We start from the raw sequence: 27,968 nt of genomic DNA, 5'->3' as shown, positions 1-27,968 counted from the left end.
GTGTTCAGAATCCCTTTGACCATGGCTGTCCGGGAGCAGAGAAGTCCTGAAGATGTGTGAGGAAGGTCACTAGGGTGTATCATTGACATAGGTCCAGAGAAGTAGGCGGTGTAGACCTATGGAAGCGTGTTTCTAAGGAGAGCAAAACCGGTCGTCAGACAGCAAATTCATGGTTTCCTGATAAACGCTGTTTTGCTAATTTTTCTTAAAGTTCTTAAATCTCAAGAAACCAGGTTGGATACTGAAGAGGTAAATGTAGTTTCTAGATTCTACTTTTCCTCCATTTCTTTAAACCATTCCCCCCCTAATAAATAATACATTACTGTCGGTTTGGAGAAAGGTTTGAGAGGGAAGAAGAATTCTTGACAGTCAGAGGTAGGACAGGAGCATTACAAAATGCCACGCCTTCCCTGGACACCCCTCCCGTCTGCCCCTTTTTCGTCTAAGGATTTGAGCCTTGTCCAATTGCGTCCCGAGTTTTCATTTCCAGTCCACTCCAGAGTCTTCCCAAACTCAGAGCATCCCTTCCTGTAACAGTGATAACACATCTGAAGGTGGGCATTAGCCACTTCGTCTACCTGCCCCACATTTGCCTGGGGTAAACAGGAACCACTAGACTAGATTATCCTGTTCTCAGTCCTCTGGGAGATTCTTACCAAAAATTCGGTGACTAAAGGACATGCAGGGTGACATTGAAAACCCATTTAGGCTTCCTTATGAACTACTTTTCGTGAGCCACTAGCCAGCTCATGGATTCAGGGTAATTAGTTCATTCGGGTCCCCAGGCAGGCGCCATACACCACCGCTCCGCCCTCCCTCCTCAGTCCTGTTCCTGGTCCCCCAGCTCTCCTGGCCAGGATGCCACTGAGACCGTTAAGACCTCCCTAGGCAGGTCAAGCATGAACCCAGCCAGGTAGCAAGACTGGAGTCCCAGAGCACGGAGGTCCCGCCCACATATCGGCTCAACCAATCGCGGTGGGAGCAGGTGGTGGGGGCGGGGCCCTCCAGGCAGAGTCACAGGCCTTAAATGCACCTAGGATGCACTCTTCTCCCTGGGGAGAGTGGGAAGCCCCCGGACCCACACCTGTGACTGCACCTGCACAGTTGCACCTGTCACAGGTGATTTTCCAGCGCAAGACCTGAGCAGGGGGTCGGGAGGGACACTCTCGGAACCAGCGCGGCCTCCAGCCTTGGGAGTCGGGAGTTTGGGGCTCCCAGGAAGCTCTATCTGCAGGTCTGGCCCCTCCAGCCGCGGCCCCGTGATCCCCGCAGGTTTTGCTGCGGGGCCCTACCCCCTCCCTCTCTGCCCTGAGATCCAAGTCCCCCGGAAGAAGCGGAGGTCGCAGGGCAGTGTCCCGCACATCCCACATCCTCAGCCTTCCTCCTTCCACAGCTCTGTGGAAATACTCGGGAGGATAAATTCAATGTTTTTACTTCACCGGGGTGGCTTTTACATCTCAGAAAAAAGGAGGTTGGCTTTTCAGACAGCTTGGCCTGATCAGATACTCATTTCTTTTCCCTTCCCAGGTTTTTGAAACATGCATCCTTTACTCTTCCTGGCTGGCCTTTGCTTGGGGGTAGCCTCAGCTGCTCCACAGCTCTATCAGAGCTTAGATGCACGATGGTCCCAGTGGAAGGCAACACATGGGAAACTATATGGCATGGTTGGTAACATCTAAACTGCCCAGTGAAACTTGCAGAGAATGTTCTACGCTGGTGGGAGTTCATAACACAGAGTAGCTTGAGTCTGCTCTTACCAGCTCTTACCAAGGCAGTAAGCAGGGCACCTTGACTGTACACAACGTGGGCACATGTCCTGCTGTGTGGTTGCTGGAGAACAGCTCACAGAAGCATCAGGCCATCCCTGGCTGTGGTTTCTCCTCCTTGCTGGGAGCACATCCACTTGGTGCAGGTGATTTGCTTTCAAATAGAAGTCAAGATGATAAGATACTTGTTTTTCTGCAGGATGAAGTATGGAGGAGAGCAGTGTGGGAGAGGAATATGAAAATGATTGAACAGCACAATCGGGAACACAGTCAAGGGAAACACACCTTCACAATGGCAATGAATGCCTTTGGTGACATGGTGAGTGTGGCATGGATTGCTGAATGTTATGTGTGTCCTCCTCACAATATTATTTATTTATTTATTTGTTTGTTTGTTTATTTTATTTTATTTTTTTTATTTTCCTCACAGTACTTAAAAAAAAAAATCTCACGCTTGTCAACATTCTATTTCCTTTTCCTTGAAGACCAATGAAGAATTCAGGCAGGTGATGAATGGCCTTAAAATCCAGAAGCGCAAGAAGTGGAAAGTGTTCCAAGCACCTTTCTTTGTTGAGATCCCCTCATCTGTGGACTGGAGAGAGAAAGGCTATGTAACTCCTGTGAAGGATCAGGTGTGACAATATTCAGCAGGTCCCTCTCAAGAATAGAAGACAGGGGCACGTGGGTGGCTCGGTTGGTTAAGCGTCCAACTTCAACTGAGATCATGATCTCGTGGTTTGTGAGTTTGAGGCCCACAATGGGGCTGACAGATCAGAGCCTGGAGCTTGCTTCAGATTCTATGTCTCCCTCCCTCTCTGCCCCTCCCCTGCTTGTACTCTGTCTCTGTCTCTCTCGCTCTCAAAAATTAAATACAACATTAAAAAAAAAGAATAGAAGACAAAAGGAATTAGTGTCCTTGCTATGGATGTTGGGGAAGAATATGCAGTTTGTTGTTTTAGGAAGTTTTAGATCTATGGGCTGTTGTGAAACTCTTACTGTTTATTTTGTAGACTAAGAGCTTTTCAATTTTGTTTTCAGGGTTATTGTCTTTGTTGTTGGGCTTTTAGTGCAACTGGTGCCCTTGAAGGACAGATGTTCCGGAAAACTGGCAAACTTGTTTCATTGAGTGAGCAGAACCTGGTGGACTGCTCTCAGACTGAAGGCAATGAGGGCTACAGTGGCGGCCTAATTGATGATGCTTTCCAGTATGTTAAGGACAACGGAGGCCTGGACTCAGAGGAATCCTATCCATATCATGCACAGGTAAAGAGAGCTTCTTGTCTTGTTATCCAAGTTGAACAGGTTCAAAGACAACAGCTACCATATTTATATTCACATTTTAGATTGTAGACTTTGTATCTGCAGACTGTCAGAACTGTCATTAAAATTTATTAGTCCGGCATAGTTCTCTGCCTTGATGGTTACCATATAGTTGTTCCTACTTCTATGTTATGTGGAGGTAAGTACAGTATACCATTCTGTATACTGGTATGGATTTCTCCAGATTGAAAAATTTCTTATGGACAAGGAGACCAAGAGTGTGTCATTGAATAGATACCTGCTGATTTTTCAATTTCAAAACAACCAGTAAATAGCATTTCAGCTCCTGGGGTGCATTATAACAAATTTGTCTTGAATTCAGTAAGTTTCAAACTGTTTTGAACCCATGTTCCCCAGGAGGTGGATGGTAGTAATCAAGTCTCTTCCCCTTTACCTTTGAAAGGGAGACTCCTGCAAATACAGGCCTGAGAACTCTGTTGCCAATGTCACTGACTACTGGGACATCCCTAGTAAGGAGAATGAACTTATGATCACATTGGCAGCTGTGGGGCCCATCTCTGCTGCTATAGATGCAAGCCTGGATACCTTCCGCTTCTATAAAGAAGGTAAGCATTTGTTCATATGGAAATTTAGGTAGAAAAATGGTACCATGACGTACCATGTAATTGACTAGTAGGTATTTAGAATACAATGTAGAATTTTGAGTGTGTTGATTAACATGGTTGTTCATTCTGTACATGTAGTATTTGTGCCTGTTGTTTCTGTGTGACATTACTTGAATCATATCTTCATGATTTTAAGCTTGTCATAAATATATTTAAATGGCTACAGAATTTGATTTGGTATAGCTCAATTTACATTTTTTTAGTTATCAGACCTTTCGAAATTTCTAAGGAATTGTATTAATATAATTGAAACTAGAAAAAAAAAAACTCTTGGCTCACATAATTTTGTATTTTGTGCTGTATCCCCAGGCTGACATCCTAAAAGTAGAATGACAAGGCGTCAATAAGCAGTCATTTATGCTTCTTGGCAAGTTTTTTGGAAAAGAGTTTGTGCCAACTTGTATTTCTGGTGGCATTAGATGAGGGCCTAAATCTCTAGCATATTAAAAAATCTTGTTTTTAAAATCTCTCTGGATTTATGTTATTTCAATATTTAATGTAATTTATGTAATATGTAATTTAAATATTCATTAAATATTTAATGAAGTTTGATATGCCTACCAGCATGGTTGATAAGCCACATGTCACCCCAGCATTGAATTTTACTTTTCCAGGCATTTATTATGATCCAAGCTGTAGCAGTGAAGACGTGGATCACGGTGTTCTGGTGGTTGGCTATGGTGCTGATGGAACAGAGACAGAGAACAAAAAATACTGGATTATCAAAAACAGGTATAAAAAGCCAAAAATACTTATCTTTGAAATTGAAAAGGGAATCCTTTTTGGAATTAGTGTCTGGATGCAGGTCCTCAAACCCTTGAGCACACTGCTGAAGTCGCAGAAGTCTTTACCCCACACGGGGGGGAACACAGACATATTCATTGGATGATACTAATAAGGTACTGTCTCAAGTTTGCTAAGGTCCTTGCTATAGTTTTGGTACCACTGCATTTCTAAACTTGAAAATTTTCTTATTTCTGAAATACATCTTGCCCTGAGAGTTTCTTTTTCCTGTCTCTCATTTTGCAGTTTCGTGAAAGGTTGGGGGAATAGCTTTCTGTGCAGGTTTGGAACGTAAACCATGAACAAGAACAGCCTCTCCTGATACTTTCTGAATCTGTCTTGGCCTCTGGTGCACTGCTCAGTACCAAGTCCCATTGTTAATAAAGACAAATGTATTTGATTTATTTGAATAAAATGGCAAATGCTGTCTTCTTTCAGCTGGGGTACAGACTGGGGCATGGATGGCTACATAAAGATGGCCAAAGACCGGGACAACCATTGTGGAATCGCCTCTTTGGCCAGCTTTCCTACTGTGTGAGATGATGGTGGGAAGAAGACCTTGATTGGCAACAAAACATCCAGAAAATGAATTTTAAAGCTGACCACACTTTATTATGTGGGATAAAACACTTGAACCTTTGAGGATACAAGTTGTGATTTGATTCTGTGGTATTTTATACTGGTAAAATGTTACTACTTTGCTTATTACTGCCGTAAACAGCTTTGTATGATTGACTCGTCTAATATGTCGAAATTTTATTGTTTTAAAAGGATGTATGAAGTTTTACCTTTTAAAATAAAGCAATTAAAATTTTTCTTTATTTTTTTTTTGAGAGAGAGAGAGACAGAGAGAGTGAGCAAGGGTGGGGAGGGGCAGAGAGAGAGGGAGACAAAAAACTGGAAGCAGGTGTTAGCACAGAGCCCGACATGGGGCTCGAACTCACGAACTTTGAGATCATGACCGGAGCTGAAGTCAGACACTTGAGTAGTAGTGAGGAGGGGGGGAGGGAAGGGAGCCAACTGATGGACATCTTATCATTTCTTCTTTTTTCTTTTCCTTTGAATAAATGTCACTTTTTGAGGCAAAATTAAAAATAATGTGGTAGTGGGGAAGTTTCTAATAACTTTTTGTAAAGTCAAAAATGTGATTGGGCTCTAGGGATATAACTGAATGTGCCAGGGGTCCACTAGGGGAAAGGCTGGGTGGCCTCTGGCTCTTACAGTTGTAAATATGCACATCTCATGTCAGCTGCTCTTTCACTGTTTGATTCAACCCTTAAATGGAACAAAATGTGACCAATGATCTATAAAGACAAAGGTACACTATTTTAATAAGGAAAAAACTTCACATTTTAGAAAAGTAAATACACACATAGGATTTCCAAAATAAAAAAGTGCACTAGATATAATGGTCATTTGACCTTAGATGGTTACAACCCAGCTAAGTTACAGGACGGATGTCATAGAGTCAGTTTTGGGTACATCGTCTCCACTTGCTAGTGAAGACTACATCAGTACTTTGCAGGTGAGGAAGGACCGAACACAGCGGATTGCCAGGAATTTGTGTTGTGGGTCCACAAGGATTGAGGGTAAGCCCCTAGACATGAGGGGTGGATTCAGAAATAATGCTGGGGTTTCAGAGGTGGCAGAAAGGTGATGGCAACCAAAGTGATCATCTGAGGTTGAATTTACCTAACCTCAGAATTTATTAAAAGAAGACAAATTGCTTACAGTCTGCAGGCTAAAGAAGCACATAGTTTAATTTGCTCTCTGAGTGTTCAAAAGTATCAAGTTCCCACTCAGGAAGTATAAGGAGAAGGTGGAAGTTAAGAGACCCCGTAAGCCCTCAGGGGTGCGTGAGGTGGAGGACAGTCTCAAGCCTACAAGGTCCCCTGTTTCTTGATTCCTCTCTCTCTCTCTCTCTCTCCCCCTCCCTGTATCTCTTTTTTTCCTTTGTTTGTTTAGTTTCTTAAATTCCACATAAGAGTGAAATCATATGGTCTTTCTCTGACTGACTTATTTTGCTTAGCATAATACTCTCTAGCTCCATCTATGTGGTTGCAAACGGCAAGATTTCATTCTTTTTTGTGCCTGAATAATATTCCATTGTATATATACCACATCTTCTTTACTCATTCGTCTGTCGATAGACACTTGGGGTCCTTCTTTAATTTGACCACTGTAAATAATGCTGCTATAAACACAGGGGTGCATGTATCCCTTTGAATTGGTGTTTTTGTATTCTTGGGGTAAATACTCAGTTGTGTGATTGCTGGATTTAACTTTTTGAGTAACATTCACAGTGGCTGCACCACTTTACATTCCCACCAACAATGCACGAGGGTTCCTTTTTTCCCACATCCTCGCCAACACTTGTTGTTTCTTGTGTTTTTGATTTTAGCCATTCTGACAGGTGTGAGGTGATACCTCATTGTAGTTTTGACTTGCATTTCATTAATGATCAGTGATGTTGAGCATCTTTTCATGTGTCTGTTGGCCATCTGGATGTCTTCTTTGGAGAAAGGTCTGTTCATGTCTTCTGCCCATTTTTTAAGTGGATAATTTGTTTTTTGGGTGTTGAGTTGTATCAGTTCTGTATATATTTTAGATATTAACCCTTTATTGGATATGTCATTTATAAATGTCTTCTCCCAGAGAGACAATGGATCTTTGAGGAACTGAAAAAAATCAGGAAAATTTAACTCCAGGAGATTCAATCAGTAAGTAATTCTGAACAGGATTTGGACTGGGTGCGAAATTAGGAATAAGTAACAGGGTTGTTTATACAGCCTTCTGGGCTCTGAATCCCTTTCTCTGGTGAGGAGAACGTCTCTGTCTCCTGGTGCAGGGAGGGCGCCTGCCACAGGGAGAGTTCTTTCCTGCTTTCAGGGGAATGGGGGAGGGTCTGAGTGTTTTAAGTAATTTTTATTTATAATAATCAAAATGCCAAAGTGGCACATTTCTGGCAGCTGCCCTTGGCCCCTACACCTTCACGGCGTGACCCTGGAAAAGCCCCTCCAACATGAAGGGCCGGCCTGGCTGTTCCTGCATAAGCAGCCGCTAGATGGCAGCCAGGCTGTAAAACCCGGAGGGATGTCAGGGGAAGTGAGCCTCAAAGTGGAATGCCTTCCTTGAAGGATACAACGACGACGTTTCCAGTTGTGCAAGATGAGAAACGTTCTGGAGAAGGCTGGTGGTGGTGGTGCACAGCAATGCCCACGTACCGGCTGCCTCTGGGCCGCGCAGGTACATATGACTAAAACGAACAATCTTATTTTATGCTTCTTTTACCACAGTTTTTAAAAAATGAAGTCAAAAAAGATAAAGCTGAAACCTAAAAGTATCCGGGAATATTTTAGCTTGCGGAAGAATATGCAAGGTTGCCAGTTGTGTTTAGAGAATCCAGCAAAGCAGGGCCCCCAAAGAAGGGGGATGGGGATAGAAAAAATGATAGATTGCTGTTTTGGAAGAACTTGGTATTTCAGAAACAACCTTTAAAGTGGTTCCGTAGGAAAAGAAGGTAAGAATTTTGTTTGGCCTCTTTATCTTTTGTTTGCTGTGAATCTTCCCCCCCCCCCCCCCCGTTTGAATGCATACATGGGATAAAGGCCATAAAGACTTAGGATTCTTGAGGACTTAATCAGGCCCAATTGCTTATGAGGTTGTCTGATTCATGGTCCCTAGACATTTGCTGAGCACCTATCATAGGCACCAGCCCCGGACTCATGACAGGGGCACAAGGTGGATGACAATGTACCTGCTCACAGAGCTAGTCATGGGGCTCAACTCCACAGCTGCCTGAAAAACTGGCCCTGGGGGGTTATTTTCAGGGATTGGAGCTGTATTTTGGGTAGCCACCTGAAAGCAAGATCAGACTTGATGTTTGCAGCCAAAGGTCATGTGCTGCTTCGAGGCTGGGGCCTCAACCCCCTCAGGCCTGGGTCTCAGCAGCTTCCAGACACAGGCCAGGACAGGGATGGGAGCACAGTCCCCGATGAATACCCTGGAGGAGGGAGAGGGAGGAGCCCCTAAAAGGGGATTTTAAGGAATGGTGAGGCCCCTATCATGGGCACCTCTGGAAATGTGTGTGGCAGGAGCAGGAAATGAACCAGGGGACAGCTGCTAATCTCCCCAAACCCCAGCCTCAGTTGCTTGCTGATCATTATTGTTGCTCACAGGGCCAAGTCTTTGCTCCTAAGGAATGAAGAAGACTGTGGGCATAGGGAGGAGGGGCAGGAAAGAAGTTCCACAAGTTTCTAGAGCAGAGTTTCCCCACAGACGGGGCTGTGATGTGCCCTGCCTGTAGGGACTGATGTTTGGTGAGGGGGCCTGGCTGGTGCCCAAGGCTGTGACTCCAGCCTGCAGGGCCCCTGTCAGGGGCACAGAGAAGGGCCTAAGGCCAGCTCTGGGTAGATGATGTTCCTTGTCCTCCTGAAATCACAGAATTTACAACTGAAAGAGACTTACAGATGGTTTGCTTCAACTCAGTCTTGGGATCTGGAGACAAAGGGTTTAAGAGATTTAGACAAAATTGTGCCATCAATTACTAACAATTCAGACTGTCAGGCCATATTCCCACACCCGGGGGCTTGTTATTCTCCTGTGCTAAGTATGTATATGGTAATGTAGTGTGTGTGTGTGTGTGTGTGTGTGTGTGTGTTGAGTGTACACTTATATGTGAATACTGTGAAAGTGTGTATGCATACGTGTGCATTTGTCTATAAATGTGTGTGCATGTGTGTGTTGTGTGTGTGTGTATTTTGTGTCTGTGTTTCATGAGCCAAGGGTTTTTCTGGCTCTAAAGACCTGTTCTCATGGCCAAGAGCTGTGACCCTCACTGATTTATCCATGAGTGCCCATTTCCCACAGTCAGGGTGACTAATAGAACACCCTGAGAACTTTTTCTAAAAATATATGAATTTGTTAATTAACTGTTGACACACTTTATAATGCTTTTTTGCTACATTATCTTACCATATAACAGCTTTTATAATGTGAAGTTTTAGTAGGAATGGAAAGAAAATTCAATCTTCCTACCATGATGAAAGACAAAAATGATTAGTCAATATTATAGTTGTTGATATTTTTGAAAACCTCCAGCTTCAAAACTCACTATTGGTAATACTGTAAAAATTTTGAAGATTTTTTTCAAATCTGGAAAAATTCTATCAAGTTAGATGTTTTTTTCATATGTAAGCTTTAGAATCTTCAGACATGTGAAGATTTCTCATCTAGTGACCTATTTTGAGTGTTCATTGATTGTTGACTCTCATTAACCACTCTATGGGGGTTTGCATCCTTCATCTGGTTTGAGGGGCTGAGATCCTTTGCGGGCTCCCCTCGCTGGGGATGCATTTTCACTAGTGCTCTGGGTTCTTCTCCATATGAGACTCCCTTGCCACCTGGCTCAGGTCCCCGTTTCTCCAGCCTCCTCATGTCTCTGCACCTGGGAGCCTGCCGTCCAGCTGGGCCCTGCCTGCACTCCCATTGGGAAATGACTGGAAGACTTTATTGGTCAACAGGGGCAGTGAATAGTGAGGACCCCACGAGAGACCCTTCCATATAGAGAACACACAGTCCCAGGACAAACATGCAAAACTGGTTATCTTCTAGAATGTTCCAATTGTTTCTCTTGGTGACATCTAACTTATGCCCCATAAACTGGACAAAGTGCACTTACGACTTGATTAGGTGTCATTCATCATTTTGGCAAGATGCTGTCCTGAAGATAAATACAAATAAATTTTACTACCTCAGTTCCCAAAGTGTGTAGTTTGAGTCTGTTTTCCAATGAAGATGAGCTTCTCATTTACTGACTCTGGAACCCTGAGCAGCCCTCCTGTGTGTCAGAGGTTCCCATACTCTGGGATTTTCATGGAATAGTAAAATTTCATGAAGAACATGGAGACTGAGACTTCGTTTTGCAAAGTAAGACTGCTTATAAAGAGCAACGGGTACCAGGGTGTGTGGGGGGCTCAGTCGGTTAAGTGTCTGACTCGATTTCAGCTCAGGTCTTGATCTCAAGGTTTCTGCAATTGAATCCCGTGTCCAGCTCTGTGTCGGGCTCTGTGCTGACAGTGCAGAGCCTGCTTGGGATTCTCTGTTTCCTTTTCTCTCTGCCCCTCCCCTGCTCCCTCTCCCTCTCTCTCTCTTTCAATATAAATAAACATTTAAAAAAAAAAGAAGAGCAACAATTCCTATTTCTTTTGTCATCACAAAGCATGTTTAATTTTAATTACTTAAAGTAATTAATTTTATGTTAATTATTTATAATGTCACTTTAAAAAAGAAGAATAGATTGAAAAAATGAGGAAAGTTAGAGTCTGGGAATACTTGGCTATTTCTTTAAGTTGAATAATTTAATCGTGGGCGAAAAAATAATCCAGTGGCTCTTATTTCTGTTTTCTAGATTTGTGACCAGTTTGTTCTGGGCAGTGTGGTTTTAAACTTTATTGTTATGCTTTTTCCAGAAAAAGCGGTGTATAGAAGTACAAAGAAAGCCCCACAGGCCCATTCCCATGGAATATTTAGAGGCCATGTGGGTTCCATCACCTGATGCTATAAAACTCACCTCCTGTCCCACAGGCTGGACCTCACTTTGGGAAGCACAGTGATTCTGGCTGTTCTTGAAACGCGCTCACAGATCTCAGTGTTAGTAGGAAACCTGGAGTCATGCACATGTCAGACCACAGCCCTGTCATGAAACACAGGGGTCAGTGCGTCTCTGTTCCATAGACACGGGGATGGAGAATGGGAAGAACAGGTTTTAATCCCTGAGTATCCTGACACTTGCCGTCTAAACTTCCCATCCCTGTCCTTCCTTCCACATTACATAGAAGCTTGGAATCCTCATCCACGATAGCCACGTAAACATTTGTTAACACAGTTACCATGCTGCTTGCTGACATCTTTCATTTCCCGAAGACGAGCACAGTGGGAGACAAAACGATTGTGAGTCGGGATGGCCTAGGTCCCACCCAGCTTCTCCTGAGCTTCTGGCATTTGGAAGGATGGTTTGTCCTTCCATAAAGCCTGGCTTTTTATTGAAAGGCAAGAGCTCAAAGCCTGAATATTTGACTCTTATTTTCATCTCTCCTTTACTACACCTCCCAAGGCAATGGATGCTTCTGGTGAATCAAGGGTGGGTTGCATAAAATAAAGTCAATAAAAATGAACATAAGCCTTCCAAAAATGTTACCCTCATCACAGTTGAAATTGGAGGGCTGGGAGGAAAGGGGAGTGGGGAGTTAGTGTTTCATGGGGACAGAGTTCAGTTTGAGATGAGGAATGTTCTGGAAATGGATGGTGGTGAGGGTTGCAACAATGTGACTGCACTAAATGAAAATGGTTAAAAGGGGTCAATTTTGTTATGCGTATTTCATCACAGTAAAAAGCAATTCAACTTGCTTCCCAGTGAGCAGGTGAGTGTGGGAAGTTGTTTCCTTCTCTCCTGGAAAAAGAACAAGCAACAAGTCGGGCACGATGGTGGCGTGTGGTCTCAGGAGGGCAGTGCTGACCTCCTGGGGTCCAGCTTCCTGGTGCAGTCCTGTGAGTGTGACCAGCCAGCTGGGACCTTCTGCTGCCCCACCTGTCTGGATCACAAGCTCTGAGCAAGCAGGGGTGCAGCCGGCTGTGTATCTTCCCTGCAACAGCATATTTCCTGTCCAGCCCCTGGAAATGCATGTGTGGTGTGCAGGTTGCCCTATGGTGCCTGGAAAAGGCTGCTGTGGGCCCACATTTTACCTGTGTTCAACCCAAGCCCTGTGTGCCTGGGACGGGATCTTCTCCTGTACAGGTGATCATAGGCACCAAGCCTGACGTTTCTAGTAACACCATTTGGCACAGCTTGGATTGGATATTGCCCAGGCTGCTGGGATTCCTCTGAACTCATCGAGCCTCCACTATGTGAATCAGGGGACATCAACTGAGAACAGTTCCCTTTGCAACAGGAAAGCATACAAGTCAGGTGGAGGAGACTAGAGGGTGGGGAAGTAATCCAGACACAGGAACCCAAAGCTGAGCGCACATGGCTGGTATGACAAAAATGTCTTAACCCATTAGAGAGTCTGACATTTTCTTTGTTTGTAAACCTTTATCCTTGTTAATGGCTGAGTAGAACTAGAAGAGAACTATCATATTTTACTATTCTTCTTAAAATAAAATGTGACTTGTAAGTACTCAAGTAAAATCCAGTCTCCTTGTTTCTTTAAGGAGCTTCTCCTCCCCATGCCTGTACAAGTGTCCTGGGGTCTTAGGGACAACTGTATTTGCTGCCTTTTGTCATCCCAGGATGTGTGACCTGATCATTTTGTGGCCAAAGGCAGTGCCTGGGAATCTTCCAGAGCCACCCGTTCTAGGCCCAAGCCATGCACAGCCTGAATGCAAGCAGACTCCTGCCCTTGGCCTTTGAGAAGCCCCTGCCCTTTCCCAGTATTGGGGAGACCCTTCTCCCTTCTCATCCATAGACAATGGACACTTCATACCTTGATGACAGTGACCTTAAAGGACATTTTCCTTTTGGGCTCTGGGATTAGGACACCCTTTTTCTCTCTTCCAAGCTTGGTGCTCAAGACTCTTGTGGACTCAGGAATTGTATTCAGGATGTCAAATGCTGAACAGTGACTCTTTCCTCTTTTTGTTCCTGCTATTCAAATCCTGATCTTCTGTGGGACAAAGATGTCCCTGACTGTAGAGGGGTCATGTCCCCAGAAAAGAAACATAAACCTGAAAAGAACACTGACATTTCTGAAAGTATCACTGTCATGTATGACATAGGTCTGCAGGCCGCTACAGGGCCTCTCTCAACATCTGATACAGTCTCCCCTCAGCCCTGACAACCACACCTCAGCACCTACTCTAGAAGAAATAACTCAGGGGTGGAGGAGTTTTCTGCTAGGAGAAGAGAGTTGTGGTTCCTGGGGGGAGAAGGGAGGATCTCCCCATGAATCAGTGCAAGTCACAAAGGAGGCACTTTCCAGAAATGTTGAATGGACACAATGGCGGAGGGTTAGAGACTGTGCCTGGGGTAATGACATGGGGCCCCAGGGAAGACTGTGGTCCCTTGGTTGCTGTCCCCAGGACTGCAGCATAGAGCATTAGGTGTTGTCCTCTGCATTCTCTTTGATTATCTTTAATGACTGCCAGCCTTCAATCCCGGGGCTGGTACTACCGTGTGATGCTATGTGCTATGTGCTGGCTAGTGCAGAATTAATTCTATGAGAGAAGGTAGGCTGCTAATATTCTATCAACATGATGGTAATTTTTATCTTTATTTTCAAGGCTTCAGGACTCCTTCACATAGTTCCAGAGTTCTTGACCATGATTGTGCTGTACTGGCTATCAAATATTATGCTCTCAAGTTTGAATTTAGAGGCCTTGATCATTAAACTTCTTTGTCTTCAGTGGGACTTCATGGCTAAATGTCAGCTCACCTTTCCACACATCACTTCTGAGATAATCCTGGGTGATCCTGATAGTTGTTAACCAGCAGAGTGTGACCCCAAATCCAACAACCATAATGGGGGCCTCTCAGCCCTGGCACCTCTGGCAATCAGATGATGCCCATGGGTCCTGTTTCACAATAATGCTCTCAAATGTTTGAAATAAAATACATGTACTAACAAGGTAACTGGATATTGAAATATATTTATCAAAATATATCAATCAAATTGGGTAACATGATAATATGTGTACCTCCAGTGGGGGATCTTCTAAGTGTTCTAACTTCAAAATAGTGACAAGAGTAAATACTTTTATAAGATATCTAGACCAATCATAATTGATATGAAATATCTGATTTCCTATGATGACAAAGTCATGGGTACTGTAAATATTACTCTGATTTGTTGGTGACATATATAGTTGAAGGGAATGCTAATTTTTAGTCAAGAACAGTAAAAAGAATCATTTCTTCCCTACAAATTCATGGCCTTTGTCATGAATTGTATTCTGCCCCAAATTCATATGCTAAAGTCTAATGCCCAATGTGACCTTGTTTGGATATAAAGCATTTTAAGATGTAATTGATGTCAAATGAGGCCATAGGGTCAGGTCCTAATATGATAGGTTGGTAACTTTGTAAGAACATGAACAGAAACAGATCTCTCTCTCTCTCAGTCTGTGTCTTCCTAGCTCACATAGCAAGGAAAGGCCATTTGAGGACACCACAAGAAGCTGGCCATGTACAAGACAGTAAGAGAGCTCTTACCATAAAGCCAATCCTCTCTCACATTCAGCTTGAACTTTCAAGCCTCCAGAACTGTGAGAAATAAATTTCTATTATTTCAGCCGCCCAGTCTGTGATATTTTGTTATGGTAGCCTGGCTAGCCAAAGACTGTTTAAGACAGGCTAAGACTAAGAAAGGACCCACCCCTATCTCCCCTCTTTGCTTCTAGACCTGTAAATAGAGTCTAGTCCCAACAGGCCCCTAAAGGTGAGGTATGAAGTGTGACCCATGAGGAGGTGCACTATACTCCAAAGGAACTACTCGAGTTTTCTAACTTATGTAACCAACTCTGGGGAACATGTATAAGAATGGATCTTAAGGGAGTGAGGCAGTGGGGAGAAGAACATATACTTGGATAAGAATGAATTCATTGATGTGAATTCATATCTCTTCTCCCTAAAAAGAGGTTCTGCATTTAATGTTGCAGCTTGGGTCTAGCAGTTTGTTTGGTTGGTTGTGATACACGGACCAAAAGGTCCATAGTGAGAGAGTTGGAAGTGCCGGACCTGCCCTGGTTTAATGTAGAGGCAGGGATTCACAGGTATAGGAAGGTTGGAATGTTAGACTGGATTTATCACTTAAGACATTCACACCCACACTGGGAGGATGCAGAAGACGTATTTTTACCACCTTGTGAGAAATGAATTTGTGACGGGCCCAGTGGCAACACTCAGCAGCCCAAGGCAGGGCCGGTGCCATCACTGTGATGGACAGCAGAGTCAGAGCAGCAATCAGAATTGTCTGCCTCATGCACACCTGTGGTGTTGGCTGGTTGATCACAGTGTTCCTAGAACTAAAATAGATAAAAAGACTGGTAAATTTTAATGAAGCAGAAAAATTCCAAGTCAAGTGAACAAGAAGCTACCCTGAATCACAAAACAGAAGATAATACCTCTCAATCGTTCCCAGACTTGAGTCAGTTTATAGACCCAGAACCCTTGAATGAAGGGGAGTCTAGGTCCCCCTAAGGAAGGACACTGGTACACTACCAAAAATTATCCTGTTTATCTTTCTACCAGCTATCCCCAATGTACCTATGGCATTTTACCAGGATAACTCTACATTGGAAATAATTAGACCTTCTAGGGACTACTAGACACTCTGAATTGGCACTAATTCCAGACCTCAAATATCACCATGGTCCAATAGAGTATAGTCCCATGGAAGTCAGGCAATCAATGGGGTTTTGCACAGTTCCATTTCCCATTGGGCCTGATAGGTCTTGAAACCATCCTGTGGTTATTTCCCTGGTGCTAGAATGCAAAACTGAAATAGATATATATAGCCATATATCTGGCAGAATCCCCACATTGGTTCCCTGACGGGAAGTGAGGATGATTATGGTGGGAGAGTCAAGTGGAAGCCACCAGAACTGCCTCTACCTGAGAAAACAACCAAAAGCAACATCACATTCCTGGAGAGGTTGCAGCGATTAGTGCCACCATCAAGTAATTTAAGGGTGCAGGTGTGGTAATTCCCACCACGTCCCTATATGCCTCTCCTATTTGGCCTGTGGAGAAAACAGATGTATTTTGGAGAACATGGGTTATCATAAGCTTAACTAGGTGGTGGCTTTAGTTGCTATGAAAACCAAATGTACTTACATTAGTTGAGCAGATTAACACTACTCCTGGTATTGGTGAGCATCTTTGATCTGGCCAAATGCCCTTTTTCTAATCCCTGTCATAAGACCAACCAGAAGCAGCTTGCTTTTAGCTAGAAAGGTCAGCAATACACTAAGCGTGTCCTACCTAAGGGATGTATACACTTTCCAGTCCTATGTCATAGTTTAGTTTCCTTGGATCATGATTACCCCTCCTTTCCAGAAGATACTGCTGTGATCCATTACACCTGTGACATTATGTTGATTGGACCTCTGAGCAAGAAGTAGCAACTTCTCCAGACATATTCATAAGACTTTTATGTGTTAGAGGATGGGAAATAAATCAGACAAAAAATCAAGAACCTCTACTTCAGTGAAATTTCTGGGTGTCCAGTGGTATGGGGCAGGGTGAGATATCACACCTAAGGGGAAGGATAAGTTGTTGCTTTTTTTTACAACCAAAACAGAGGTACCAGGTTACCTTTGGATTTTAGAGGCAACATATTCCTCATTTGGATATGTTACTCCAGCCTATTTGCTGAGTGACCCAAAATACTGCTTCTGTGAGTGAGGTAAGAATAAGGTTCAGTTGCTATTCAGGCCACTTGGCCACTTGGGTCACATCCAATGGTGCTTGAAGCATCAGTGGCAGATAGGGGTGCTCTTTGGAACTTTTGCCAGTCCCCTATAGGTGAATCACAGCACAGACCCTGAGGATTTTAGAGGAGAGCCCTACTCTCCTTTTGATAAGTAGGTCTTGGTCTACTTTATCATGCCTTAGTAGAGACTGAAAGTTTAACCACAGGTCATTAGATTACAGTGGGACCTGGGATGCCTATCATTCATGGATGTTATCTGATGCACCAAGCCATAAAGTTGGACATGCACATCAACACTCCTTCATCAGATGGAAGTGGTATGTGCACAATCAGGCCTAAGTAGGCCCTGAAGGCACAAGTAGGTTATTTACCTTAGGAAGGGGCCCAAATGCCCATGTACCCAACCTCTGCCTTCTCTTTCCAACCTGCACTTATGGCCTCACTGAGATCTCTCTATAGTCTGTTGATAGAGAAAGAGAAGACTGGGGCTTAGTTTACAGTTGGTTCTCTATGATGGACAAGCACCACCCAAAAATAGACAACTGTAGCACTGAAGCTCCTTTGGGACATATTTGAACAGTGGGGAAGGGAGATCCTATCTGTGGACAGAACTTCTAGTGGTGCATGTAGTTTTCCCTTTGCTTGGAAGGAGAAATGGCCAGACATGGGATTATATTCTGACTCATGAGCTTGGCTGATGGTTTAGTAGGATGACCAGAGACTTGGAAGGACCATGATTGGATAAATGGCCCCAAGGAAATTTAGGGAAAAGGTATGTGGGTAAACCTCTCTTAATGGGTAGAAAATATAAAGATATCTGTGTCTCGTGTGAATGCTTACCAAAGGGTGAACTCAGCAGAGGAGGATTTTAATAGGAGGAGTGGGTAAGATGACCTGTTCTATGAATAGCATTCAGCTTCTTTCCCCAGCTACCCCATTCATTGCCCAACAGGCCCATGAACAAAGTGGCCATGGTGGCAGGGATGGAGGTTGTGCATGGGCTCAGCAACATGGACTTCTACTCACAAAGGTAACCTGGCCATGGCCACTGCTGAGTGCCCAATCTGCTGGCAGCAGAGACCGACACTGAGTCCCTGATATGACACCATTCTCCAGGGTGATCAGCCAGCTACATGGTGGCAGGTTGATTACATTGGACCACATCTGTCATGGAATGGGCAGTCTTCTGTTCTTCCTGGAACAGTCTGAATACAGCAGATTTGCCTTCCTTGCACAAAATGCTTCTGCCAAAACTACCATCCATGGATTTGTAGAATGCCTTATCCACAGTCATGGTATTACACACAGCATTTCTGTGTTCAAGGACCACACTTTGCAGCCAATGAAGTGCAGTAATGGTCCCATGCTCATGGAACTCATTGGTATTATGTTCCCTGCCATCCAGAACAGCTGGCTTGATAGAATGGTGGAATGACCTTTTGAAGGCTCAATTACAGTGCCAACATGGTGGCAATACATTTAAAGCTAAGGTAAGGTTCTCTAGGAGTTTGTATGTGGTGTGAATCAGCATCCAATATGGTGCTTTTCCCCCAACAAACAAGATAAAAAGGTCTGAGAATTAAGGGGTGGAAATGGAAATGGCACCACTCACTATTACCTCTAGTGACCTACTAGTAAATTTTTGTTTATTGTTCTTATAACCTTATGCTCTTCTGGCCTAGATATCTTAGTTTAAGAAGAAAATAGTGAAGCCACACAACAGTGAAGCTATTGGTGTGGAAGTTAATACTACCTCCCAGCCACTTTGGGTTCCTCATACCTCTGAGTCAACAGGTAAAGAAGGAGCTCATTCGTGTGAATGTTCCTTACTTGCTACTCCGCAGTGGGGGTAAGGAAGGGTATGTCTGGAATACAAGAGATCTCTCTGGGTGGCCTACGATTAAGGTCAATGGAAAATTACAACAGTCCAATCTAGGCAGGACTAATAATGGCCTGGACCCATAAGAGATGAAGGTTAGGGTCACCATATCGTGTAAAGAACCACAACTAGCTCAGGTGCAAACTGAAGGTTAAGGAAATACAGAATGCCTAACGGAAGAAAGTAGTTATAAATACCAGCTATGTAGGACCACGTGACCAGTGCCAGTGATGGAGACTGTAATCGTCATGAGGATTTCCTTTCTATTTTGTTACGAATACATTTCTGTTTGTGTATATGTGCATGAACATAGAATATTAAAATTTAATTTAATTTAATTTTTTAGAGAGAGAGCAAGGGAGCAAGTGTGGGAGTGGGGCAGAAGAAGAGAGAGAGAGAGAGAGAATCCCACAACCCTGGGATCATGACCTGAACTGAAATTGAGAGTCGGTCACTCGACTCACCCAGCCACCCCTTTAATTTTTATTTTAATTCCAGTATAATTAGCATACAGTGTTATATTAGTTTCAGGAGTACAATATAGAGTTTCAACAATTCTGTATATTACTCAGTGCTCATCAGGATGAGTGTACTCTTAATTCCATTTACCTATTTGACCCAACCCCCCCACCCACCTCCCCTCTGGCAACATCTCTTTGTTCTTTATAGTTAAGAATCTTTTTGGGGGGATTGTCTCTTTTTTCCCCCTTTGTTCATTTGTTTGGTTTCTTAAATTCCACATATGAGTGAAATCATGTAGTATTTGTCTTTCTCTGACTGTCTTATTTTGCTTAGCATTATACTCTATAGCTCTATCCATGTTGTTGTAAATGACAAGATTTCATTCTTTTTTAATGGCTCAATATATTATGACTTAATATATACATATCTTGAGTCATATATGTATATATATATACACACATCCATATATATAAGTTTGTATTTATACATATGTATGTATATATTTATATACATATTATAAATATATATATAAAATAGAAGCAGCCCAAGTGTCCACTGATAGGTGAACGGATAAAGAAGATGCAGTACACAACAGTGCATGAGTGGTTTTTTTCCTCCACATCCTCATTAACGCTGGTGGTTTCTTGTGTTTTTGATTTCAGTCATTCTGGTAAGTTGTGAGGTGATATCTCCTTGTAGCTTTGATTTGCATTTCCCTGATGATGAGAGATGTTGAGCATTTTTCCATGTCTGTTGACCAGTTGAATGTCTTCTTTGGAGAAATGTCTGTTCATGTCTTCTGCCCATTTTTTAAATCAGATTATTTGTTATTTGGGTGTTGAGTTCTGTAGGTTTTTTATATATTTTGGATACTAAGCCTTTACTGGATATGTCATTTGCAAATATCTTCTCCAATTCCATAGATTGCCTATTAGTTTTGTTGATTGTTTGCTTTGCTGTGCAGAAGATTTTATTTTGATGTAGTCCCAATAGTTTATTCTTGCTTTTGTTTCCCTTGCCTCAGGTGTCATATGTAAAAATGTCAGTGAAATTACTGCCTATGCTCTCTTCTAAGATTTTTATGGTTCCAGGTCTGGTATCCATTCAGGACCTTAATCCATTTTGAGTTTATTTTTGTAAATGGTGTAAGTGTTCCAGTTTCATTCTTTTGCATATTGCTGTCCAGTTTTCCCAACACCATTTGTAAGAGATTCTTTTTCTCATTGCAAGTTCTTGCCTTTGTCAAAGATTAACTGACCATATAATCGTGGGTTTGTTTCTGGACTTTCTATCTTGTTCTATTGATCTATGTGTCTATTTTTGTGCCAGTACCATACTGTTTTGATTACCATACTGTTTTGATAACTACAGCTTTGTAGTATAACTTGAAATCTGGAGTTGTGATACTTCCAGCTTTAATTTTCCTTTTCAAGATTTGTTTGGCTATTCAAGGTCTTTTGTGGTTCCATACAAATGTTAGGATTGTTCGTTCTAGCTCCGTGAAAAATGCTGTTGGTATTTTGATGGGATTGCATTAAATATGTAGATTGCTTTGTGCAATATGGACATTCAAACAATATTTGTTCTTCTGATCCATGGAATATCTTCCATTTGTTTATGTCATCTTCAATTTCTTTCATCATGTTTTATAGTTTTCAAAGTAGAGGTCTTTCATCTCCTGCTTAAGTTTATTCCTAGGTATTTTATTGTTTTTGGTGCAATTGTAAATGAATTTGTTTCCATAATTTCTTTTTCTGCTGCTTCATTGTCAGTGTATAGAAATATGACAGATTTCTGTACATTGATTTTGTATCCTGTGAATTTACTGAATTCATCTATCATTTCTCTAGTAATTTTTGGTGGAGGCTTTAGGATTTTATTATGTCATCTGCAAATAGTTAAAGTTTTACTTTTTCCTTACTGATTTATTACTTTTTCTTGTCCGGTTGGTGTGACTAGGACTTCCAGTACTATGTTGAATAAAAGTAGTGAGAGTGAACATCCTTGTCTTGTTCCTGACCTTAAGGGAAAAGCTCTCAGTTTTTCACCATTAAGAATGCTATTAGCTGTGGGTTTTTGTACATGACCTTTATTATGTTGAAATATATTCCCTCTAAACCTACTTTGTTGAGGTTTTTTTTTTTTTAAATCATGAATAGATTTACTTTGTCAAAGATTTTCCTGCATCTACTGAAATGATCATATGGCTTTTACCCTTTCTCTTCTTGATGTGATGTATCCCATTCATTGAATTGTGAATATTGAACCATCTTTGCATCCCAGGATTAAATCCCACTTGACCATGGTGAATGAGTTTTTATGTATTGTTGGATTTGATTTGCTAGTATTTTGTTGAGGATTTTTGCATATGTTTATAATAGATATTGATCTGTAGTTCTTTTTTTTATGTGTGTGGTGTCTTTTGTTTTGGTATCAGGGTAATACTGGTCTCATAGAATGAATTTGGAAGTTTTCTTTTCTATTTTTGGGATAATTTGAGAAGAATAGGTTTTAACTCTTCTTTCAATGTTCAGTAGAATTCACTGTCTGGTCCTGGACTTTTTTTTGTTGGGAGTTTTTGATTATTGATCCAATTTCATTATTGGTAATTGGTCTGTTCAAATTTTCCATTTCTTTCTGATTCATCTTTGGGAGGTTATGTGTTCCTAGGAATGTATCCATTTCTTCTAGGTTGTTTAGTTTGTTGGCATATAATTTTTTGTAATATTCTCTTACAATCTTTTCTATTTCTGTGGGATCGGTGGTTATTTCTCCTCTTTCATTTCTGATTTTGTTTATTGGAGCTCTCTCTCTTTCTCTCTGTGATGAGTTTGGCTAAAGGTTTATCAATTTTGTTGATGTTCTTAAACGAACCAGTTCCTGGTTTCATTTATCTATTCTATTGTTTCCTTGTTTTTAGTTTCTATTTTTTTGTTTCTGCTCTAATCTTTATTTTTTACTTCTTTCTACTGGTTTGGGGTTTTGTTTGTTCTTCTTTTTGTAGATCCTTTAGGTGTAAGGTTAGATTATTTACTTGGAATTTTTCTTCCTTCTTGATGTAGGCCTGTACTGCTGTAAACTTCCATCTTAGAGCAGCTTTTGCTGCATCCCAGAGATTTTGGAATGTTGTATTTTCATTTTCATTTTCTCTATGTATTTTTAAATTTCCTCCTTTATTTCTTGGTTAACCTGTTCATTGTTTAGTAGCATGTTATGTAAACTCCATGTATTTGTGGTCTTTCCAGGTTTTTTTTTTTTTTTTGTGATCGATTTCTAGTTTCATAGCATTGTTTTCAGAGAAGATGCATGGTATGACTTTGACGTTTTTGAATTTGTTGAGACATATTTTGTGATCTATTCTGGAGAATATTCTATGTGTACTTGAGAAGAATGTGTATTCTGCTGTTTTAGGATGGAATGTTCTGAATATATCTGTTAAATTCATCCGGTCCAAGGTGTTACTTAATGCCACTGTTTCCTTGTTGATTTTTCTCTTTGGACGATCTGTCCATTGATGTAAGTGGGGTGTTAAAGTCCCCTACTATTATTAGATTACTATCAATTAGTTCCTTTATGTTTGTTATTAACTGCTTTAGGTATTTGGGTGCTTTCATGTAGGGTTCATACACATTTATAATTGTTAATATATTCTTGTTGGATTATTCTGTTTATGATTATATAGTATCCTTCTTTGTCTCTTGTTACAGTCTTTGTTTTAAAGTCTGTTTTGTCTGGCTTTCTTCTTATATCCATCTGCATGATAATTGTTTCTCCATCCTTTCACTTTCAATCCGCAGGTGACTTTATGTCTGAAATGAGTCTCTTGCAGGCAGTATATAGAAGGATCTTGTTCTTTTATCCATTCTGTCCCACTATGTCTTTTGATTGGAGTGTTTAGTCCATTTAAATTCAAGGTAATTATTGATAGATATGTACTTATTAGTATTTTGTTACTTATTTTATGTTTTGTTGTTGCTGTTTTTCTCTGTTCTTTTCTTCCCTTGCTCTCTTCTCTCATGAGTATTTGGCTTTCTTTAGTGATATACTCAGATTCCTTTCTCTTTATTTTTGCTTATCTATTACTGGTTATTAATTTGTAGTTACCTTTATTCTGTATATAGCAGTTCATATTAAGTTGATGGTTGCTCAAATTTGAACCCACTCTTGACTCCTCTCCCTCCACACACATTTTAGGTATATGGTGTCATACTTTACACCCTTTTATTTTGTGAATTTCTTAACTGATTTTTAAAGATATATTAATTTTTTACTGCTTTTGCGCTTTCCACTTCTCTTACTTTTAGTTATGGTCTTTCGTTTTCACTCAAAGAGTCACCTTTAACATTTCATGTAAGTCTGGTTTAGTGGTTATGGATTCCTTTAACTTTTGTTTGTCTGGGAAACTTTTTATCTTTCTTCTATTCTGAATGATAGCCTTGCTGGATAGAATATTCTTGACTATAGATTTTTTCCTTTCAGCACTTTGAACATATCATATATCATGGTATTTTTTGTTGATTTTCATTTTACTATTTACTTATCAAGGAGATAAATACATATCATTCCAGAACCTTATCTCCTCTTTGGGGAAAGGAATTAGTGCATTTTCGTTGCATCAGCTTAATTGAGCCATGTTAGGCAGAATTATGCCTCATATTCCAGGAAGCTTTCCTGCCCCAGGGCACAGATTTGAGGTCAGGGCCACATGACCTTACAAACCTTATGCTCATTTGTGGTAGACAGACGCTTATGATATTACAAACCTGCAGGAGAAACTGGCTTTGGGGACCATCTCACTCTGTGCTGCTGCCATTCTAGCCCCCTGCCATCTTGATGACCCAGTTGACTGCCTACAGGCCCCCTCCTTCACTGCAGGCTCCTCTCAGTATTGGTTAAGGGGACAGAGCCTTGTGACAGGCCCATGGCAATGACAGTCTTCATGTGACTATCATTGCTGTCTGCAGATGTGGAGATATTGCTAACAGTCTGATTTCTGGATACCTCACTGGGGGGTTAATAATAAATAAGCAATAATATATTTGTGCTCAGAAAAAAATCATGTGATTGGGATGTGAAGGAAGAATGACACCAGTTCATATTTTCCTGAGACTGCTAGAGAGTTGTTCTTCATTGAATCAGTATACATCTAAAATAGAGATAAGGAAGAAAAGAGGAAGACTATATGCTTTCTATTCACTTAGACTGGTTTGTACATGGCCACTTGTGGCAAAAAGTGACATGCCATATGATTCTATTTTAAGAATTGATTACCCACTACAGATCATTATAGACAGTACTAATCTGTTGTTTTTTTTTTTAAATATTAAAGACAAAGCAAAAACTCTCGTAATGAGTTGAGTTGTACCATAGAGAAGTCCTCAGAACAATTCGAATCTGTAGATTCCCAACTAACACATCCAGTGTGGGCTAGGATGGGTGTGTGGGGGAGAACTCTCACACACTGTGTGAAGGTATAAATTGGCTTAGGATTTTTAGAGGGCAATTAGAAGATATCTGCAAAATTTTAATGGGAATACTAATTGATTTAGTATGTTCCCCGAGAATCTAAAGAAGTATCCACACACATGTACAAGAATATTTGTACAACACTTATATTGGAAAAATATCAATCTGAGGACAGGTCAACATCCCCCACCAGATATGTCCCTGTGGTAGAACTCCACCTAACCATATAAAAGAACCACATAGATCTACATGTACTGACATAAAGGATGAACATGCTATATGATTGAGTGAAAGAAAGTGGCATATAAGTTTTAATCTGATATACATGAAAAAAGAAATCACACAGTTTAATTTATTCCTTCCTTAGGCAATGGATTACATAGAAAAAAAGCCTGATAAACATTGTACAGGCTATTTTTTTTTTTTTTTTGATTTCCACTAATCCCTCTGTTGCTCCAAGTTAAGCTTTGATGTCCAGAATCCCTTCAAGTTTTTTCAGCTTCTATCCTGTCCGGTGGAGAAGAACAGCCATCTTCACCTCTCACGCCAAACAATCCTGTTCTTGGGCCTCAAAAGGGAAGCCCAGAAGAGTAGTGTTGTCTGTCCATCCAGCCCTACGGAGGCTTGCACCCATATGTGGAAATCAGGACTCATCTCTTAGCAATGCATAAAGTCTGTCTTAGTTTGTGCAAGTGGGCTGTTGGCAGAGTACCATTGGCTAGGGGGCTTATAAAGAACAGACTTTCTTTCTCAAAGTTCTAGAAGCTGAAAGTCTGAGACGAAGGCAGTCATTGAGAGGCAGACAAAACCTGAAGTTTTGTCACCTGGGGAAACACATTTGTGCCGAGTGGCCTGAAGGAAGTGTCTGTCATGGAAATTACATTCCTTTCAGATTTGGACTAAGTGTCCACCTAGATTTACTTAAAGTCTGCAGGTTTTGTTAGTGTTTGAGTTTTCTGGAATTAAATATTGAAAGGCATTTATATAATTGACCACAACTCAAAATTAACAACTGAGCACTTGGAGCAGAATTATCCAGCAACCCTGCTGATTGTGTTGTAAGACACCTACACAAGTATGTCAGCCATCATGAAGCAGGCACATAAACACCAGTGAACAGTGTACCACAGAAATGGTCTCTGCTTGATGGAAGCATTGGGACAAAACTGAGAATAGATTAATTTGAGGTGAAGTCTCTGAGTCACAGCTACCTTCAACTTTCTTAGGTGGTCAAATTGAGATTTAATTTAAACTGCTAAGGTGTTCCCTTCAGGGTACTTGATCTCTTCTCTGCTGCTCAGCAGGAATTGATTGTCCTGATCATGTACCCTTCATTCCAAACGATGGAATCCAGCAATTTTGCTGAACTTTCTCAGTGAATGAGCCATAAAGAGAAAAGCCATGTGGCTGGCTTTTCCATCTCACTAGACATTGCTTTAGAATAGGGAATATATTACAAAGAAAGTGATCAAGGATTATAAGACCCCCATCGAGTGGCCAGATGACGGCATTTGCTAAGCCTCATTTGTCTGGCAAATCTATAAAGGTGGTGTGGGAGATACAGGGAATGGAGGGTAGAAGGATTACAGACACCATAGCATAGAATTGTAATCACAATGCTGCCTTCAGAATGCACTGGGATAGGGGTACCTGGGTGGCTCATTCTGTTAAGCATCTGACTCTTGATTTCAGCTCAGGTCATGATCTCGTGAATTTGAATCTCACATCAGGCTCTGCACTTTGCTAGCTTGGAAACTACTTGGAATTCTCTCTCCCTCTCTCTCTGCCTCTACCCCACTCATGGTCTCTCTCTCTTTTCTCAAAGTAAATGAATAAATAAACTTTAAAAATTAAAAAAAATCTCTAACCTACTTACAACTCACACCAACAAATGTGAATTTAACTATGCACTAGTTGTATAAATGAAGGAAACAGCTTCAAATACCAGATTTCTGAACACTTAACATTTTTTAAAAATTCTAAAATATTCTGAGAAACAAGATTTTACTTAAAGGATTCACTATCTCCAATAATTTGGTGTCCTGGACCATATAAGTAATCTAAATAAATGGTAAACATTTTAAAGAAAGATTTCCCCAAGATGCATAAACATATTATAAATCCTTGAAAGCCAGCACTATTGTGCAGTTTTTATTTTGTATGGGAAGACTTCGGTCATATAGTTCAGTAGAGATGAGGTCCCTCACAGGAGAGGAGAGAAACGGGCTTTCCAAACAGAAAAGTCAAATACAGAAGAAAAAACAGCTTTTCCCCTGAAGGAATGTCTGTTCCTGGGTCTCCCCTGCTTTTGCTCCTTCCCAGCAGGTGCACACATCTTAGCTTCCCTGGGAGATGGTCTAACACTCCACTTCAGAAACACAGACTAAGGATCTAGGGGAATTTTTTATTGGCTTACAAATAAAATCTGAAATCAGTAACGAATGGTTCTCCTACAGCTTTAAATACGAAAAAATGCTATTTAAATCCTGTGTCAGCTGAGTATTTTATAATAATTTGCAGAAGAAAGTAAGGAAGATCCTGAGCTTCACAGGAGCTCATCCTGAGTTTGGACTGCTCTGCTAATGGCTGCCCTGTGGTTTCAGGTGAACCCAGGCTGCAGGCACTGGTGACCAGAGAAGCTGGAGGTCAGGCTTTCCTTTCCCAGGTGCTTTTCAGAGGGAGGCTTACTGTTGCCTCTTATTTCTGCCACATCATCAAACACAGATAGTAGTCTATTTGGAGCACAGCTCTAGCGACAATAGATTCTTGGCTACTTTCTAAAGATTTTTTTTTCATAGAAAAGGCAGGTGTCTGCTCAATATCCTGATACAGATTTCCAATTTTTACAATGTAACTTTCATTTTTTGACTTAATCTTCACAATTTTGTGCTAACAAAGTTTTTTATTGATGTAACTATCATTTGCATAGAGTAAAATCAACAGAGCTTAAATGTATAGGTTAAGTTTTGATAAATGTATAACACCCATGGACTTATATCTTCCACATCGAGGTATAAAAATCCCCATCATTCTAGAAAGTTCTGTTGTGCTCATTTCCAGCCAGTACTTCCCCTGTAAGTAACTGCTGTTCTGATATCTATCACCATAGATTAATTTTGCCTGTTTAAATTCCATTTGAGACTTTTATAGTATGTTTTTTCTCATATGTGCTTTCTTTTTCTTGATATAGTATTTTTAAGATTCTTCTGTGTTTTTGCATGTAGAGATAGTTTGTTCT

General features: G+C 41.2%; 1 protein-coding gene and 1 pseudogene across 4 annotated transcripts; both read left to right on the top strand.

Annotated features, from left to right (window-relative positions):
• Window positions 1–1,061: 1,061 nt before the first annotated feature.
• On the top strand, window positions 1,062–5,309 carry PDP (progesterone-dependent protein). Of its 4 annotated transcripts, none has more exons than XM_023242241.2 (8): window positions 1,062–1,119; window positions 1,528–1,664; window positions 1,966–2,085; window positions 2,252–2,398; window positions 2,805–3,029; window positions 3,490–3,652; window positions 4,327–4,444; window positions 4,934–5,309. In XM_023242241.2, the coding sequence occupies exons 2-8, from the start codon at window positions 1,539–1,541 to the stop codon at window positions 5,031–5,033; spliced, it is 999 nt and encodes a 332-aa protein (XP_023098009.1). In that variant the 5' UTR covers window positions 1,062–1,119; window positions 1,528–1,538; the 3' UTR covers window positions 5,034–5,309. The 4 variants fall into 4 exon arrangements, with proteins under 4 accessions (XP_023098009.1, XP_023098007.1, XP_023098008.1 ...); XM_023242239.2 differs by having other exon boundaries at window positions 4,327–4,611; XM_023242240.2 differs by having other exon boundaries at window positions 4,327–4,611; window positions 4,742–5,309.
• A 2,308-nt stretch (window positions 5,310–7,617) lies between these two features.
• The window catches only part of LOC101083156, a 31,986-nt pseudogene continuing 11,635 nt past the window's right edge, over window positions 7,618–27,968 (top strand).

The sequence above is a fragment of the Felis catus genome, chromosome D4 (assembly GCF_018350175.1).
Source record: "Felis catus isolate Fca126 chromosome D4, F.catus_Fca126_mat1.0, whole genome shotgun sequence".
Taxonomy (NCBI): domain Eukaryota; kingdom Metazoa; phylum Chordata; class Mammalia; order Carnivora; family Felidae; genus Felis; species Felis catus.
This window is presented reverse-complemented; position numbering and strand designations above follow the sequence as displayed.